Source organism: Corvus kubaryi, unplaced genomic scaffold, assembly GCF_017639235.1.
Source record: "Corvus kubaryi isolate FWS band 111438036 unplaced genomic scaffold, C.kubaryi_AGA036_p1.0 138, whole genome shotgun sequence".
NCBI classification, from domain to species: domain Eukaryota; kingdom Metazoa; phylum Chordata; class Aves; order Passeriformes; family Corvidae; genus Corvus; species Corvus kubaryi.
The window spans coordinates 7,367,297-7,382,316 of NW_024580672.1; the positions used below are offsets into that span (position 1 = coordinate 7,367,297).

The following is a 15,020-nucleotide window of genomic DNA, read 5'->3' on the forward strand; positions in this document are numbered from 1 at the left end:
GTAACCAGGGAAAAGAAATAAGACCAAAGAAACCCCAAACCAGCAGTCTCAAAGACCTCAATATAATCCAGTTATTCACAGGACAAGTGAGAGAGATGGAGATCATTTCTCCTTCTTTCTGTATTTCCTCCTGCAACTTTTGCAATCCCTTCATATTTTTTTCTTGGCTACCACATAGGTACACAAATTTAAATTAGAGAAATGCATCATAAAAGACTTGAACAATGCATTTAGCTAGCAAATACAAAGAATAAGCAAAATTCATGAGAAAAAGTTTTTCAAGAAATGCTACAGAATTCTTAAGGCTACTTTGCAAATATCTTGGATTTAATCAATTTCTTACCATTAGACCGAGGAAAAGCTCCAAGATGTACACAATACAAGCTATCAACATAATAAACCCTTCATGCACTCTTTATCACAATGACCATTGCATTGAGTCCACTAAGTCATCACTCTTTACATGATTTATTTAGTTCAACAAACATTGCACATACCTAGATGACATAAGGAAATATTCTATACTACCCATGATCTTTCCCTAGGTTATGTGCTGTGCAGTGTCAGTTTCCTCACCCCAGTGTATAAGCCAGATGCAGCATGACCAAACGTGATCTAACACAGATGCACAAACGTGCTGGGAACCAGGAGCTGTTGTACAAAGACAAGTCATTAGCAGATTTATGCCCCCTATTACCAAAACCTCTATTCTAATGTAAGCCAAACACCCAGCCACAAGCTACTTTTGTCTGATCCATGCTGCACTTTTACAAACAGGTAAGCACTAGTCAGAGACCTTGCAAGACACAAACAAGTAATACAAATCAGAGTTAAACACTTCTGGCATCAGTGCAAAAACACAGACAAAATCCTTGATTCTACAAACTCTCCAGTCAGCTCACCAATTCTGTAAGAATAGAACAAGAGAAACTAACCATGTTCTTCCTGAAACACTACACAGAGAGGTTTTATTAGGTCCAGCCCTCCATGTATAAAAGACATACTGAAATTTGTTCTGCTTTTTATAGCTCTGTGCTATATTTAACAGTTGATATACTGTAGGCAGAGAAGTCTTATTACTGCTTTCTTTCATGTATGATATTCATAGCAGACTGAAAACTATTTTCCTGTGTTGTTGCAGCAGTCAGGTTTTGACTTCTGGAATAGGCAAGACAGGCATCAGTATTCTACGTCAATCCACCTTCGTTCAAAGAACCAAAAGCTCTGCAGCCACCAGACATCCAAGGCTCCAAATAGCTCTGTGAGCCACCACTGTTCTTACGTCTAAACAGAAATTAGGGCAAAGTTTCAAGTAATGTAGTAACCCAATCGTGTACAAGAAGCCATGATAGAGCCAGGGGCACAAGTCAGTCCCTTTCCCTGCAGAGAGAACTACCTTTTTGCTCACAATGTCCCAAAGCAGCAAAACTGCATTGCAGAATAGACGTGCCTGTAACCATTGTAACAAATTTACAAGTAAGCAAACATTTCTTCCTGCTGCCATCACCTGACCTGCCACACTCTACTTACCCTCAACTTTCAGCTGTTCAAACCCCATCTCTTTAAAGGAACCAAAGTTTATGTGCAAATATGCATAACAAAAACAGAAGCTGTGTCTAGAAGCACATTTCAATTGGATGCTTTTCCTACAGCATTTACGGATATTTTCCAGCCCTTTACAATTCCTAATGTGAAGGCAGACAGCAAAATGGTCAACTTACCCTACTCTGCACTCCTGTAACAATATTCAGTACAGTGCCTCTCTAGAGGTCATGTCAGAAATTTGTGCTATGAGAACAACTGCAGAACAAAGCAGTATACAGGACTCTGGAGGGAAAATTTATGATAATTACAGGGAAACCACATGCACATTTTTTAAAAGAATAATTTTTCTGCATTATAACCAGACTGTAGATACTCCTCTTTTTTTTAAGACTGTTTTTTGAATACTGGGGAAGGGAACAAAACACTTTAGACCTCAAGAAACTCTCCAGGACCATCAAAAGGAGCGACTAAGGACTTCAACCATGCTTCCAGGCAGGTGCAACACACCAAGAAAGTAGCCAACACCTTCCCCTATGACCTTAGCAACAAACTCCTGAAACTCAGCTTATTTCAAGGATACAAAAAGTCTGTTGTTACTGCATATAGATGCTATTCCAAGAAGAGTGAAAGCCCATCTCCTGTACTCTTCCAAGAAGTGCCGGAAAATAGTGTTATCTGCTGAAATGTAGATTTGGATTTCTTTGCTGTTTGGCTTGTTTGTTTTTTAAATATTGTGCATAACGTAAAAGAAAAATAAATCAGTTGTATTCAAGTACCAAGCAGTATAAAAAGAAAAAACATGGTACCAGCTTGTTTCTGCTTTCAAGTAAGGAAGACATAAGTCAAAGACTTGGGTCCCACTTGTTTCTTACTATGGGTGAGCAAATATTTCCACTTCAGCAAGGTAAACATGAAGCATCCCAGTCCTCTAGAAGTGAGCTGAGGGCAGCCATGATATATATGCAGTGGGGTTGAAGACTAATGTATCACCATTGGTGTGCAGACATATTTTCAGTGAAGCTCCAGCTCATGAAACATTTTACTCACTTTTACTGTTACCGAGCTCTGGTAAACACAAAGTCTGAACCTTGATGAAGTTGTAAGTGCATTTTTCTCTTGGACTTTCAATGAGAAATATGATTTTTTTTTCTGTAAAAAACTGTTAAGAACATAACATCTTGCAAGTTTTAATTATCAATTACAATAGCCTCATTTACTATATCACTCTGGCTTTTATGTCTGCTGGGCATTGCTCCAGTTTTTATTTCTTAGAATAGCTTACAATCTAGCTTTGCCCTCCATCTCCCTCCCATTACCTCTCCCCCACTTCCATAAAGACTTCGCTTTCTTTATATTTTGATTATCTTCACTTCAACCCCCAACACTGCTACTTTATGGAGCTCTTTATGGAGCTGAAAATAACCACTCACATTCAAACCAGACAAAGTCTAATGCAAATAAACTGCAAGTCCAACATTCACTGAGGCAGAAGAAAAGATTCACTCTGTATCAGCTTTGGGCAAAACCAGCACTCATCAGGAATCCCGTGCAGAGCTCTGCCCTCTTGCACAGCGAGCCGTAAGGATCTCTTCTCTCTTGACAGGGACGAGATGCCCATTGTTTCTCCCCATTCCCTCTGAAGAGGTTACTTTACCCATTCTCTGGATGCTGCTTTCAACTCCAGCCCAGCCTCTACGGCCTGAGCAGCTGCCTCCAGCCTCCACAGAAAGATTTTTGAGTGTCTCACACTAACTGTGAAAGAGTTACACAGCTTACTCATACTACAACACAGGACAGTGAGTTTATTTGTTTTAAGATGAATACAGTCTATAAGTCATCCTCAGGCATTCAGTTCATACCACAAAGTCAAGCCTTAGAATTAGCTAATAACTGGCACAAGAAAATCACTATCCAACAGCCAAGCTCACTTTTAAAGCATTTTCCTTTATGGGAAGGTCAAGGCCTGAGTTTGAGTTTGTGTTGGTAAGAGATTTCCCTCTTCCCCTGTCCCAAATGTTCTTGATTAAGTGATTAGGGTTTTTAGCCCAGATGCTGCTCCCACTGGAGACAGCATTAAAATTTCTATCAAGACAAGTCAGGTTCTACAGGTCTCTGTTCAGGAAAGGAATGCAAAGATCCCACCTTTGAGCCACTGCAATCAACAAAAATTTTATAATAGAGCAGGTTTTAATCAAAAGTCTGAATAGTCCTTCCTCCCCACATCCTGGCCATCCTTTATGTTGAGTTGCTTTACAAAACTGAGTGGCAGCCTAAAAATTTATTTGTCATTACATTTACAGCATACATCTGTGCAAGTAATGTGCCTGTGCTATCATGGAGGAGTCACAGAGCACAGAGAGATTCATCTCACAAGCAGGTTAAGTCTAAGTACTCCTTACTTTTACAGAAGTGGTTATACTTGAGCATTTACAGAACATGTGAAGTGACAGTATGTAGTTGGGGAAAGGAGGGAGGATTACCAGAATTATGCTGCAGATTCATGCATGCCTTAAGACCACTGTTACCTGAAAATAAAGACAGACAGCCATACAGAACAGTCATTCAGAAAGGAGGTAAAAAAAAGAAAAAAAACCAAGGAAAAAACCCCCTAGGCTGGAAACAGTCCTTTTGGTGAATTACTTACTGATGCTCTCTTCAATGAACATTAAGTATAACCATATGGTTGGTAAAATTATTTCTGTGGTCTAGTTTAATGAATAGAGTCAATTTTCCTACTTCTAGGAGAAGCACTCAGATCTTCAGAATGAATCACATGATTTGCCAAGCTACTGATTGACAAAAGATCCAACATACTGCCAGCAATCAGCAAGTAGATCATGGAGACTTCTTCAGGTATCCACCTCTCCAACACTGCAGATCATATGAGGGAGGTGAAATAGCTAAACCTAGGTACCTTGGTAGATTTAGTTGCCTTTTTCTAATACAAAAAACAGATTTAAGGTAAACAGAATATGTCTCACCATTTTGTGTTATTTTTTAATACACAAAAGCAACAGAGATGTCTAGATCAAACCTATTTAACACATTTAGGAATTCACAACTAGACAATGAAACAGAGGCAAGTAACAACAGGGTATTTGCCTGTCTATTTTAAGGAGAAAAAGCTTTTGTAATCTTAGAAGGCTTCCTTCCTTGGGATTTGAATCTTGTTTTGCAATATATTGGATCTTCTGTCCTAAATCTATGCAATTCTTACTGTCACATTGACAAATACTATGAAAGACAACGTAAAAGCATATACACAGGAAAATAAAGGGCCAGAACAAAAGCATGTTAGCTAGATCAAATGAGTTTCCTAGCATTCACCCAGATTTTTTAGTGAAAATAACAACAGTCACAAACATACCTTAGTTCTTCCACACTGCTTCTAAGTAACAAACAGGAACATTTAAAGTCTCCTCCATATAAGTAATTTTACAACACTGAATCCTGCAATAGCAAGATTTAGACTTGGCACATATTCTCCACTTCTAGAGATGTGTTAGTGGTCAAACACTTGAAATGGGTATTTCAGAGCTCTGACAGAGCAGTCCTGAAACTGTTGTCTGGTGTCAATTCATACTCAGCAGAACACACTGATAGCCAGCTGCTGTTACAATGGCTAATGAAGTGTGACAATTTAAGTGCCAGTACCCAGAACACTCTGCCCTTTCAGGGTGATTAAGGAAGCAAACTTCCATGTAATGGATAATATTCTGCTTCTGTAATTCCACATGGATATTACAGTTTGAGCCAAGAAACACTTGCTATAAAGGAAGGTGTGGAATTGGACAGCTGTCCAAAGCACTCACTTTAGTGTGAGTGCACTTCACTGGTTGCTTTATGCTAGAAAACTCCCCAGCCAGCCTTTATAGGGTTTGTCTTAAACTACCTTCAAGTGTTGTAGCAGACAGGATGTTAACAGCACTGCAGAGATGTGGAATTTCATGCCCAAGTCCACCAGTCATTTGCTATGTGACCTCGTATTTGTGTTCAATAGCTGGCAAAACAGCCCAAACTCCAGCTATGGCCTCCCCTGCTACATTGGCTATATTGCAGCTGAGACAAGACTGATCCCTTGCTGTAGATTGCATATTTACAGCATGTAAGGCCAAAGCTACAGAGAGAAATGCCCAGCTGTGAGAGCCACCAGGTAACTTCCAGTCCAGTTCTACAGCTGTGGGAGTGAGGGACATGAACTTCCTTACCAAGCAACGGTAGCTGTTATTATACAATGCAGGAAGAATGAATCTGGAGAGACTGACCATTCCAAGGGGATAGTCAGCCTCTTCAGAAAGTCCTGAAGTGACCTCCCATTGTCACTAAGAACATGACCTGAATCATTCCTAGGACACATGAAAAGATACTCAAAACCACCTGAACTGAGGCCACACTTACTAGAACTAAAACTCACCTCCTACTGTGGTGCTAACAATCTTACACAATGCGAGGCAAACAAGCTTTTAAGGACTTAATCATCAGTAGACTCTAAACTGTAAGGGACTTGCAATCAGCCTAAAGAACAAGAAATCTAGCACTAGTAGTGGACTACTACACCAATTCAGAAACTTGGTAGTCCTTCCTTGGACATGGAAACAGCCTAATATTTACTGAAAGTGGCTACACAACAGCATAACAGTTGGAATTCATGTTGAGCTCTTACAGCATTCTTTTTCCCCCCTTAGAATCCTGGTCACCTGGTATGTGAGGATATTGATGACAGAAGGGTATTGACAAAGAAAAAAACCTCTTGTACAGCAAAATTGCATGCTTGGAGTTAAAAATGAAGCACACAGAGCCAAGGACTGCAGTCAACAGCAGTTGGTGATTCAGTATGATAGTTCCTTAGACTGAAGCAGAGACAGAAAAGCCACTGTAACCTGCGATACCCAGCAGCCATCCCTCACCCTCAAGATCAGGTCCCTCACCCTCAAGATCAGGTCAAAAGTTAGGGACAGAAGTGCCAGACCCACCAGTCAAGTAAAACATTCACATTACTCTTAGTGACACTGCTCTGGGACAATCAAATTAGTCTGTTTTTTACAGAAAATTAATGAAGATCTGTCCCAGTATAGATGGATACACAACAGAAAACTGCCTCCTGAATGCTTTTTCTCTCCAACACATTTTGTACAACAGCTCTTCCATGCTTCTCCACCACAGCCAATTTTTGAAGTGTACTCTAGTGCAAAACTTCACATTTACATCAGCTTCTGGAGTTCCCTGCAAAGCCTCTTTTTAAATTCTTGGGGATCTGGGATCTAGACATCTCATGAACTGCCTTTCTTTAAATGACACACTCACAGAACTGAAATCAAAAGCTAGCTGGTATTATTATGCTCCCACACACTGTTTCTCCCCCATGCTCCATGCTTGGTCTTCCAGACTCTTGACTTCAGTCTGTTTGAAGGTTAATACAAAGGGAAGGGAACCTGAATCAAATCTCCAGCCTGTATGGTTTCATACCTGGTTTCCAAGAGATAATCAGTCTGCAAGTACCTATAGTGTCAGGCTTCTAGGCTGTCATAACATACTCTAAGTCGATTATGAAGCATCTGATCATCACAGCTGTACTCTAAAAAAACTCCACATTTACTAAAAACATCCTGCACAGCAATACTTCAGTAGAATACCCAGCAAGTAGAATACCCTTCCCTCCCCCATCCATGTTCTCAGCAATGTCACCAATTAACAAATGTGAATTGATTCTGTTGGTCCTAATCAGTTAGGATGGACTGAAAAAAAGTTATTTTCCCAGCAAGTTTTAACAGACGGGCTCTCACAGTGTTTTCCCAAAGTACTTCCCATTGAACCCATATGAACCATTCACGTACCGTTCTAAAGTCTTCCTCAAACTTGTAAGCTCCACCTCCCGTGGCACAGAGCGTAGTGTGCAAACTGGAGAAGTTCTTTTCACTACCCATCTGTATGAACCTGTGCATGGCACAGCTGGGAAAGCGGATGAAGTGCAGGTTGCCTTTGCGTCCACACATAGTCAAATTTTTCAGTTCGAGGTGGACATCGCGAATGCCAGTTTTACCATAGGCTGTATTGGAGGTCAAGTATTTCCTAATGCTTTTCAGGTTTTCCACCTCCTCCTGTTCCTCCTCTGCAGTAATGTCCTTAGGTTCAAAGTAGACCAGTTTAACCAACGTTCCACCGATATCCATTCCAAACCACGGGAATGCTAAGAACAAGGGGTTTAGAGAGGCAAAAAGAGAAAGTCACTATAAATGTACAGGCTAGACAAACCACTTAAATCATTTGCTGAATGACAATTCAGTGCAGTCACAGTAGCAGTATCTACTCCTGAGAACTCGGGGTCACTTATGTCCAATTCATATGCTTTAAACACATCTCTAAGTTAAGCCGTCATAAAGCCCCAGTTAAGAAAAAAAAACCCTCAAAATATTCTTGTCTGAAGAAGCAGGTTTTAATAAAATGAACACATTTTTTTCCCAGGAAATCATTTTACTCTTCAGTCAGCACCTCCTGACAGAGCACATTTACTGCATTTCACCCAATCAGCACCAATGGGTGAGAAATGAAATGAAATTGTGTTTCACCCAATTGGCTTCAATTCTGCCAATATATTGGGGGGGGGGAGGAGGAATAAACAACCAAACAAAAAGGAGAACAAGATTTCTCAACTCCTATTCCCACTGTGTAACATCTGCAACTGCCTTTCCAAGCTCAGTCAGAATTTCCACGGTCACAAGGCCGTGTCTGAAGAGCAGCAATACAGAGCTCCCATTATGCTGGAGGCCTCTGGACTCCAACCCACCAGAACCAGCAGCTCTGTTGGACTGCAATACTTGTAGATAGTAGCCAAAAATGAGCTAGCTTATGTTCAGTATTTCCCACTGACAGACCTGTCCTTTGAGCGTAGACTCCCTTTGCTGGTATATGTGTTAGTCAATCATATAATTATATAAGAAATGACACTATTTGCTTCTCAGCTTGCCACAGCTGGCCTAGGTCCTCCAAAATCTTTGCTTTGTTAACAACAAGAAAAAATTACTATGGAGAACACCCAGCAGAAGACAGTAACTGAATCAAGCTGGTCTACCTGCTCCACTTTTATATTTATAGATATATATTTATATATACACGCATGCATTTTAAATAGTAAGCCAGGTAACTTTATGAAGCAATAAGAAGTGAGAATACAAAATCTATACACAGGCACTGCAGATGGAGGGAGCTAACAATGTTTCTTAGAAAAATAATTAAAACTACTGAGTATACAATTAACATCTAAGACACACTTGTAAAATAGCAGTCACACAGTCACCTCCCTGCTTTTTAGGGAGAATCAGGTGGACTTGCTAGAAAAATGATTTTACCAACTAGGGCATCTCAACTTAGTGTTGCTACAAACTTGAAACCATAAATACCATATGCATAGCTGATTTTTCTGCTAGTGAACCTAAAAATAAACAACTTGGGGCAAACACTTCAATAAGCATAGGAGGTACTTATCACACTGTCCTTCCTCATGTGATCACAGATCACTATTAAGTCACTCAGCTTCAGGCTGAAAGAGGCTTAGAGTCTTTTTTCTTACCACAAGTGTCTCAGTATCATCTGGCTGAATAATTTGAAAGTCTAAATTTCCCGATTTTTAATATGCTCCCTACCCAAACCAATCCTTAAATGTCAGACATTTAAAACAGATATTTCACTCCACTGCTGTATGCCAAGTAACTGAATCATCCGTTTCTCCCCCCAGCTCCCTACGGACAAACTCCAATGAAGTGGCTGTTATCTGTTGTAAGGTCTAATTTTTTTTTTTTTTCATGCTATACAAGCTGCATAAAGACAGTAAAATTAAGTTTGAGGTTTGGGAAGATACATGAGAGTTCCCTGAAATGGGAAGAATTCAAAACAACTGTTTTTAAAACAGCCTTTATTTTAAAGAGAAAAAATATGTTATCATAGACTAACCTGCAACTCAAACGTTTTTGAAAGCACAAGGTAAATATTTATGCAAAAGCTGTCTGGTCCACACTGCACAACATTCCAATGCAGTGGAGCTCAGGATGCCAATCCCATTAGTGATTTACACAAATCTTTATTAAAGCTACTGAGAACTTTAATTACCTGTCCCACTGGAACAGTAAGTCTCCTCCTCAGATGTATCAACTATGCAAGCAGGAAGTTTAATTTTAAAAGCAGCATAGTTGGACTATGCAGTACAGAACCAGCCTGTAGCTAAGTGTAAGCCAATTTCCACTATTTTTCATTAAGGGCATAAAACATGCTACACTCTACCTGCACCAACAGTTGTTTTAAAGCCATAGTGCAGATTTCATTTTTAAGAGAGGCAAGAAGCATTCCATCCTCCTATCAAACACAAGCCCAGTAATGTGTTAAGTACTAACAGCTGATAGTTATTCATAAATGACTGCCAAGACATTTCATTTTATATCTTAACATTTTGAGGAGTTATAACCAAATCATTCACAAAGAATAAGTACTGTAGAAAACAACTATGAAGTTTCTTCAACTCTGCATAGTTCTTGGGATAGCTACACATAATGCTTGCATTTATAAAGTGACCAGAAATCCCAGGACACTTTTTGTTTAGCTTATTCTCTCTGTGAATTTAAGTTCCTTTCATTTTATTGTGAGCCAAATAGAAAGAAATGAACTTTGCTTTTAGAACACCAGCAGTTTTCTTCAGCACAAATAAAGAGCCTAAGATCAGTCAACGAAAACTGATATTTCAGTTATGCAGAACAACAGCTTAGTTTTCTTCTCAACTTCTAACACCACCTCTCTGTTGGAATTATTTGCAATAATTCAACAGCCATCTTGAATGGTTAACTAATTAGGACAAAAACCAAGTCTCAAAGTTTCTAACAAGTCACACTGAAATTCATACAACTGAACTTCTGTACAACTGGAGTGACAGTAGAAACACTTCTATATTCCAGTGATTATTTTAAAATGTATTCATTGTATCTTTTTTTACTATCAGTATGTTCCAAATAAAAATGCACCACTGGCCCACCATCAGCTCTTTTCCGTATCTATATGTAGTTCATCTCAGCTGGTACCTACACCCTTCAACTTTCCTGGCACCACTGAACGTGGTGCTAATGGAAGTGTGCACAGACTGAAGGTGCTCCTGGGTTTTGTTGCCTCTGTGAATACAGAAAGATGATTCAGAAGCCACCAAAAATTAATAGAGCCTGCCCAGTACTACAACCAGGGGGTATGAAAGAAAGGTATTTGTGTAGATAAGTTTTCCACAGACTTGAGGGAAAATGGGGAAAAAATTGTGGAGGTAGGGTTTTTTTGTTGTTCGTGGTTTTTTGGCGGGGGGTGGCGAGCAGTGTTTGAGGGTTGTTTCTGTTGTTTGAGCAGTGTTTCTGTTGGTTTGTTTTAAACTGGAAGTCCAGCATTTCATTGATAACCTGAGTAAGTGTCCCTGAATTACAAAAAGCCAGGAAAGCAAGGAGGGGAAAGTAAAATCCTTCCCACCCACATCTCAGGCTAATCATAGCTAGTCAAAACTGTGTGATTTACTATGAGCAGTAAAGACATTGGATATGTTGCAGAAATGTTGTCATAACATAAAAAAATGCACTTGACTAAAATTGTCTGATATGAGCCTATGAGCTGACTTCTCTCTTTTAAGTAGGTATGCAACATACCTATTGGATCAGTTGAATCTATAACTGTGACAAAAACAGAACTATTCTACTGCATTGCTACACAGCAGTAAGTCAAAAAATAACTCTAAAATCTAGTTTTAGGTCCCATAGAACCAATACAGAAAGCATCAAGATGCATCATGTGTTCTTAAAAGTCTAGCATAAATCAAAGATTCTACTTATCTTCTTTAAAAAAATTAAATTCCCTTTATGTTAATAAACTGTGCCAACTACTTAATGGTTTGTTATCTTGAGATAAAAATCTGTACTAGTCCAAAATTTAGCTGCAGAAGCATGTGACAATGCAAACAGAAGGTATCTACAGCATTGCATAAGTAGGTAATCTGATGCACACCAACAGCTGTGTATCTGGGGCAAAGGTTCACTCATGAGAAATTCCATGATACATTTTACCTAGTTTCTGCATTAACTCTGGAGTATTAGGCTACTTCTACAAGGCATTATTATATTCAAATTTCAACACCTTCGATTTTTAAAAATCTTATGCTTAACATACAATATATAGGGGTCATATGGAAAGTAAACATTAAATCACAACATTCTCCTCACGGACAAGAGCTCAGGAGAAGCAAGAATGAAAGGGTATTCCTGGGTCATCCAATAACATTTACCCCCATTAAAGAAGATAACCAAGGGTAATCCTCTTCATACATTTAAACAACCACCACATAAGGCTAGCTGAATCTTTTTACTCCTCAACTTTTAGAAAGAGGCTGTGCCTGAATCCTGCTGGGTAGAACATTGTTCTCTCTACCTGAGCCCTGGATTTATTCCTGACCAATCTGCAGGAGTTTCTTCTTTTGCCAAAACTGTTTCAGCTTATAAACCTCTTTTACAAGACCTATATTCCCTCAAAGACAGGCACAGTATTTCAATTTTTTATCAATAATTTGAATGGTGGTATTAATACTCTGATATCTTAAGTATCTCAGATGAATTATCTTAGTTTCAGCTACTTTTCTTTCTGGACACACATATGTTGAAATCCTATTACTTCCTTTACATTTCATTTGCATTGCTTGACACTTTGATGATCTAAGAACTTCCTGTTTTAATTTGGTCCAGAATAAGTGAGCCAAAAACAGTAACAGAGAAAAAAAAAAAAAAAAAAACAGAACAAGACACACATAGTGTGGCATAGTAATCTTACAGCTTCTGAAAGTTGATTTTTATTTAAAAAATAAAGGGATAATAGCTTACACGTATTTTTCAATTACTTCTTCCTGTTTTACACAGTTATAAAAGAAATGAGACAGAAGCATTTTTTTCCTTTGAAGGAAAATAGAATATGTAGCTCAAAAAATTAATTATATCTGCTTAGTAATTACAGTTTCTTCAAACCTTAAAAACTTAGAGCTAAATCATGCACACATATCAGGTGAAGCCTTCCAGTTCATCTTTGGCAGCAAGGGTTTTTATTAATTGTCTTCTTCCTCACCAGAAAAACAAACAAAACCCAAAAGTTACAACCAACCCCACAAAAACTTCAAAGCCAAAAGCAGAGAGCTGTTGGTTAAACAGGTGTGACCATCCACACAAACGTTTTTATATTACCACAAACTGATTTCTAAAGAAAAAGAAAACTGACACAAGCCGAATATCCCTGACAACCCATCTAGTTCAACTAAAGAAAAAAGAAAGCAAAGACAGGATTCCCAGCAGAAGCTCTCTCACTGCAGGCTTATCAGCAAAGCACACTGATTTCATGGGGAATCTTCCCTTCCGAGAGGGAAAAAGACTTGTGAACATAGAATTCTACCTCACTTTGTCAGAAAGGAAAAACAATCAAGAGAACATAGAAGTAAGGGTTTAAAGGAATGATTGCTGCAGAAAGATAGGTTTCATTTGTTGAAATATTGGGAAATGCCAATTATCTCATCTTCTCCACCACACAAAGCAAACCCTGCAATCAATACTGGTCTCACATGCCATGTGGCAACTGCACTTCATTTTGCAATCTGTCCTTAGGAACAGAACAAACATCTGCATAGGCCAGGATTAAAAGCACCAAACAAACCAGTAAAAAAGGTATTGTGTAGTATTCACTAGGGGAGGATGAAGTGGAAAGATACACAGTACCAGGACAATTTGAGTAATAAGGTAATGAATTTTTAAAGATGGTGACAGTATGCTACCATTATTTCCTGCATGACTAATACTAAATTTCAGATTTTTTCCTGTACAAAATAAACTCTATATATATATATATATAAAAAAGTATATCAGCAAGCATTCATGTATTTTAATCAGCAAAGAAATTGACCACGAAATAGTTCTACAAAGCACTTCCCTCAGCTGCTGTTTTTATTAAAGCCTCATTTCACTAAAACCCCACACCTGAAGATTCAGCCGTCATATATCTTGGCTAATATAGTCAGTCACCTATGCTTTTTACTCTGATGGGCTCTTTTTTCCCCTCAAGATGGGATGGAAATTCCAAAGCCTCATTCTTTCCTAATCAAGTGATTACATGAATCCCTAAAAGCTTTATTCTTTGCTTCAAAATAGTTTATACTATTATGGAGAGTCTGATATGCAAGTGCTAACTCTTAGTTACACCAAATCAAAATGTAAGCTAGCCCAGGTTCTGCAGGTCTTGTTCATGAAGACAACGTGAAGCAGGACAAAGACTACAAAACCAGTTTGTGACAGAGAATGGTTTGGTCATTGATAGGTTAAATTTGATAGAGGACTAAATTAACTATCAACAAGTACTGTAAGCACTCCATGATTAATCAATCAGAGAAGGGAAAGTGGCATGAGTAGCTCACCAAAAGCATTGAAAAAGCCAGAAAAGGCACTGGCTAATACGCAGTTCTGTGAAAGCTGCAGCTCTTCAAAGCTGTTTCTGAATATTTTGTTCTGTTTAACCAGGAAAGTTTTTTAAATATTCACTTCAAAACAAAGGAAAAAAATAAAAACAAACCCCAGAGTAGCTGAACGCACACTTACTTCCTACTGAGTAGAAACATCTTTAAGTTTTGGCAGCAGGCAGCTGTGATCCTGACTATCCCTGATTACCCTTTTTGGAACATGCTGAACTTGTAACAAAGAAGCAAACATTTGTGGGCTTTATTTGAAGGGCTAGCAAAGTGAGAGTGAAATGAAACGGTGTACTTTTTCCCGTAGATTGTTTTACTCGCAGAGTTTACCACGGAATTATTCAATACCTCCCCACCTACAAGTAAGCAAGACTACTAATCAATCAACCATACAGAAATAAGCAAACATAAAATTAACAAATAGGATGTTTGAGTCTCACAGCCTTAAAACCAAACCTGAAACAGACAGCCAATTCACGAAGACTACCCAAATGAGAAGCATACTACAAATTTAACATGTTTGCAATATATTTTTTCCCCGCCAGTCAGAATAACTTGCTCTGGGTTCCCCGATGCACTTTTTTCTTCATTCGAACACCGTTTGGGAAAGGAGCAAACGCTAAGCCCGCAGAACCTTCCCACGCTCCAGAGCGCCCCGGTGGCCCCGGCCGGGATGGCGGCCGGGCGTTACTCACAGTGTTGCTTGGGCACTATGAGCTTCATGCGTGCGGCGAGGAGGCGGCGAGGCGGGCAGGACCCTGGGCACCGCCCGACGCGCAGCTCGGCAAAGAGCGGCCGCCCGCCGCCCGCCGGCGTTTGTGCCGGGCCGCCTCTCCCCGCCCGCCGCCGCCCCATTGGCGCAGGGCGGGCCCGGCCCACGCGGGAGCGGGGCCGTGCCCGGGCGGCGCCGCCGCATTGGCCGGCGGGCGGTGCCCAGGGTCCTGCCCGCCTCGCCGCCTCCTCGCCGCAC

The 15,020-nt window shown here is 39.7% G+C and overlaps 1 protein-coding gene across 14 annotated transcripts in view; it reads right to left on the reverse strand.

Moving 5' to 3' along the window:
• PANK1 (pantothenate kinase 1) overlaps positions 1 to 15,020 on the reverse strand; it is a 43,100-nt gene that overhangs the window by 10,833 nt on the left and 17,247 nt on the right. For 12 of the 14 annotated variants that reach the window (XM_042018936.1, XM_042018931.1, XM_042018935.1 and 9 more), the window contains one exon: positions 7,380 to 7,732. In XM_042018936.1, the coding sequence (XP_041874870.1) occupies positions 7,380 to 7,732 (353 nt within the window). Of the gene's footprint in view, positions 1 to 7,379; positions 7,733 to 14,745; positions 14,853 to 15,020 lie in introns of those variants that run through there. The other 2 variants (XM_042018937.1, XM_042018943.1) reach the window with 2 other exon arrangements.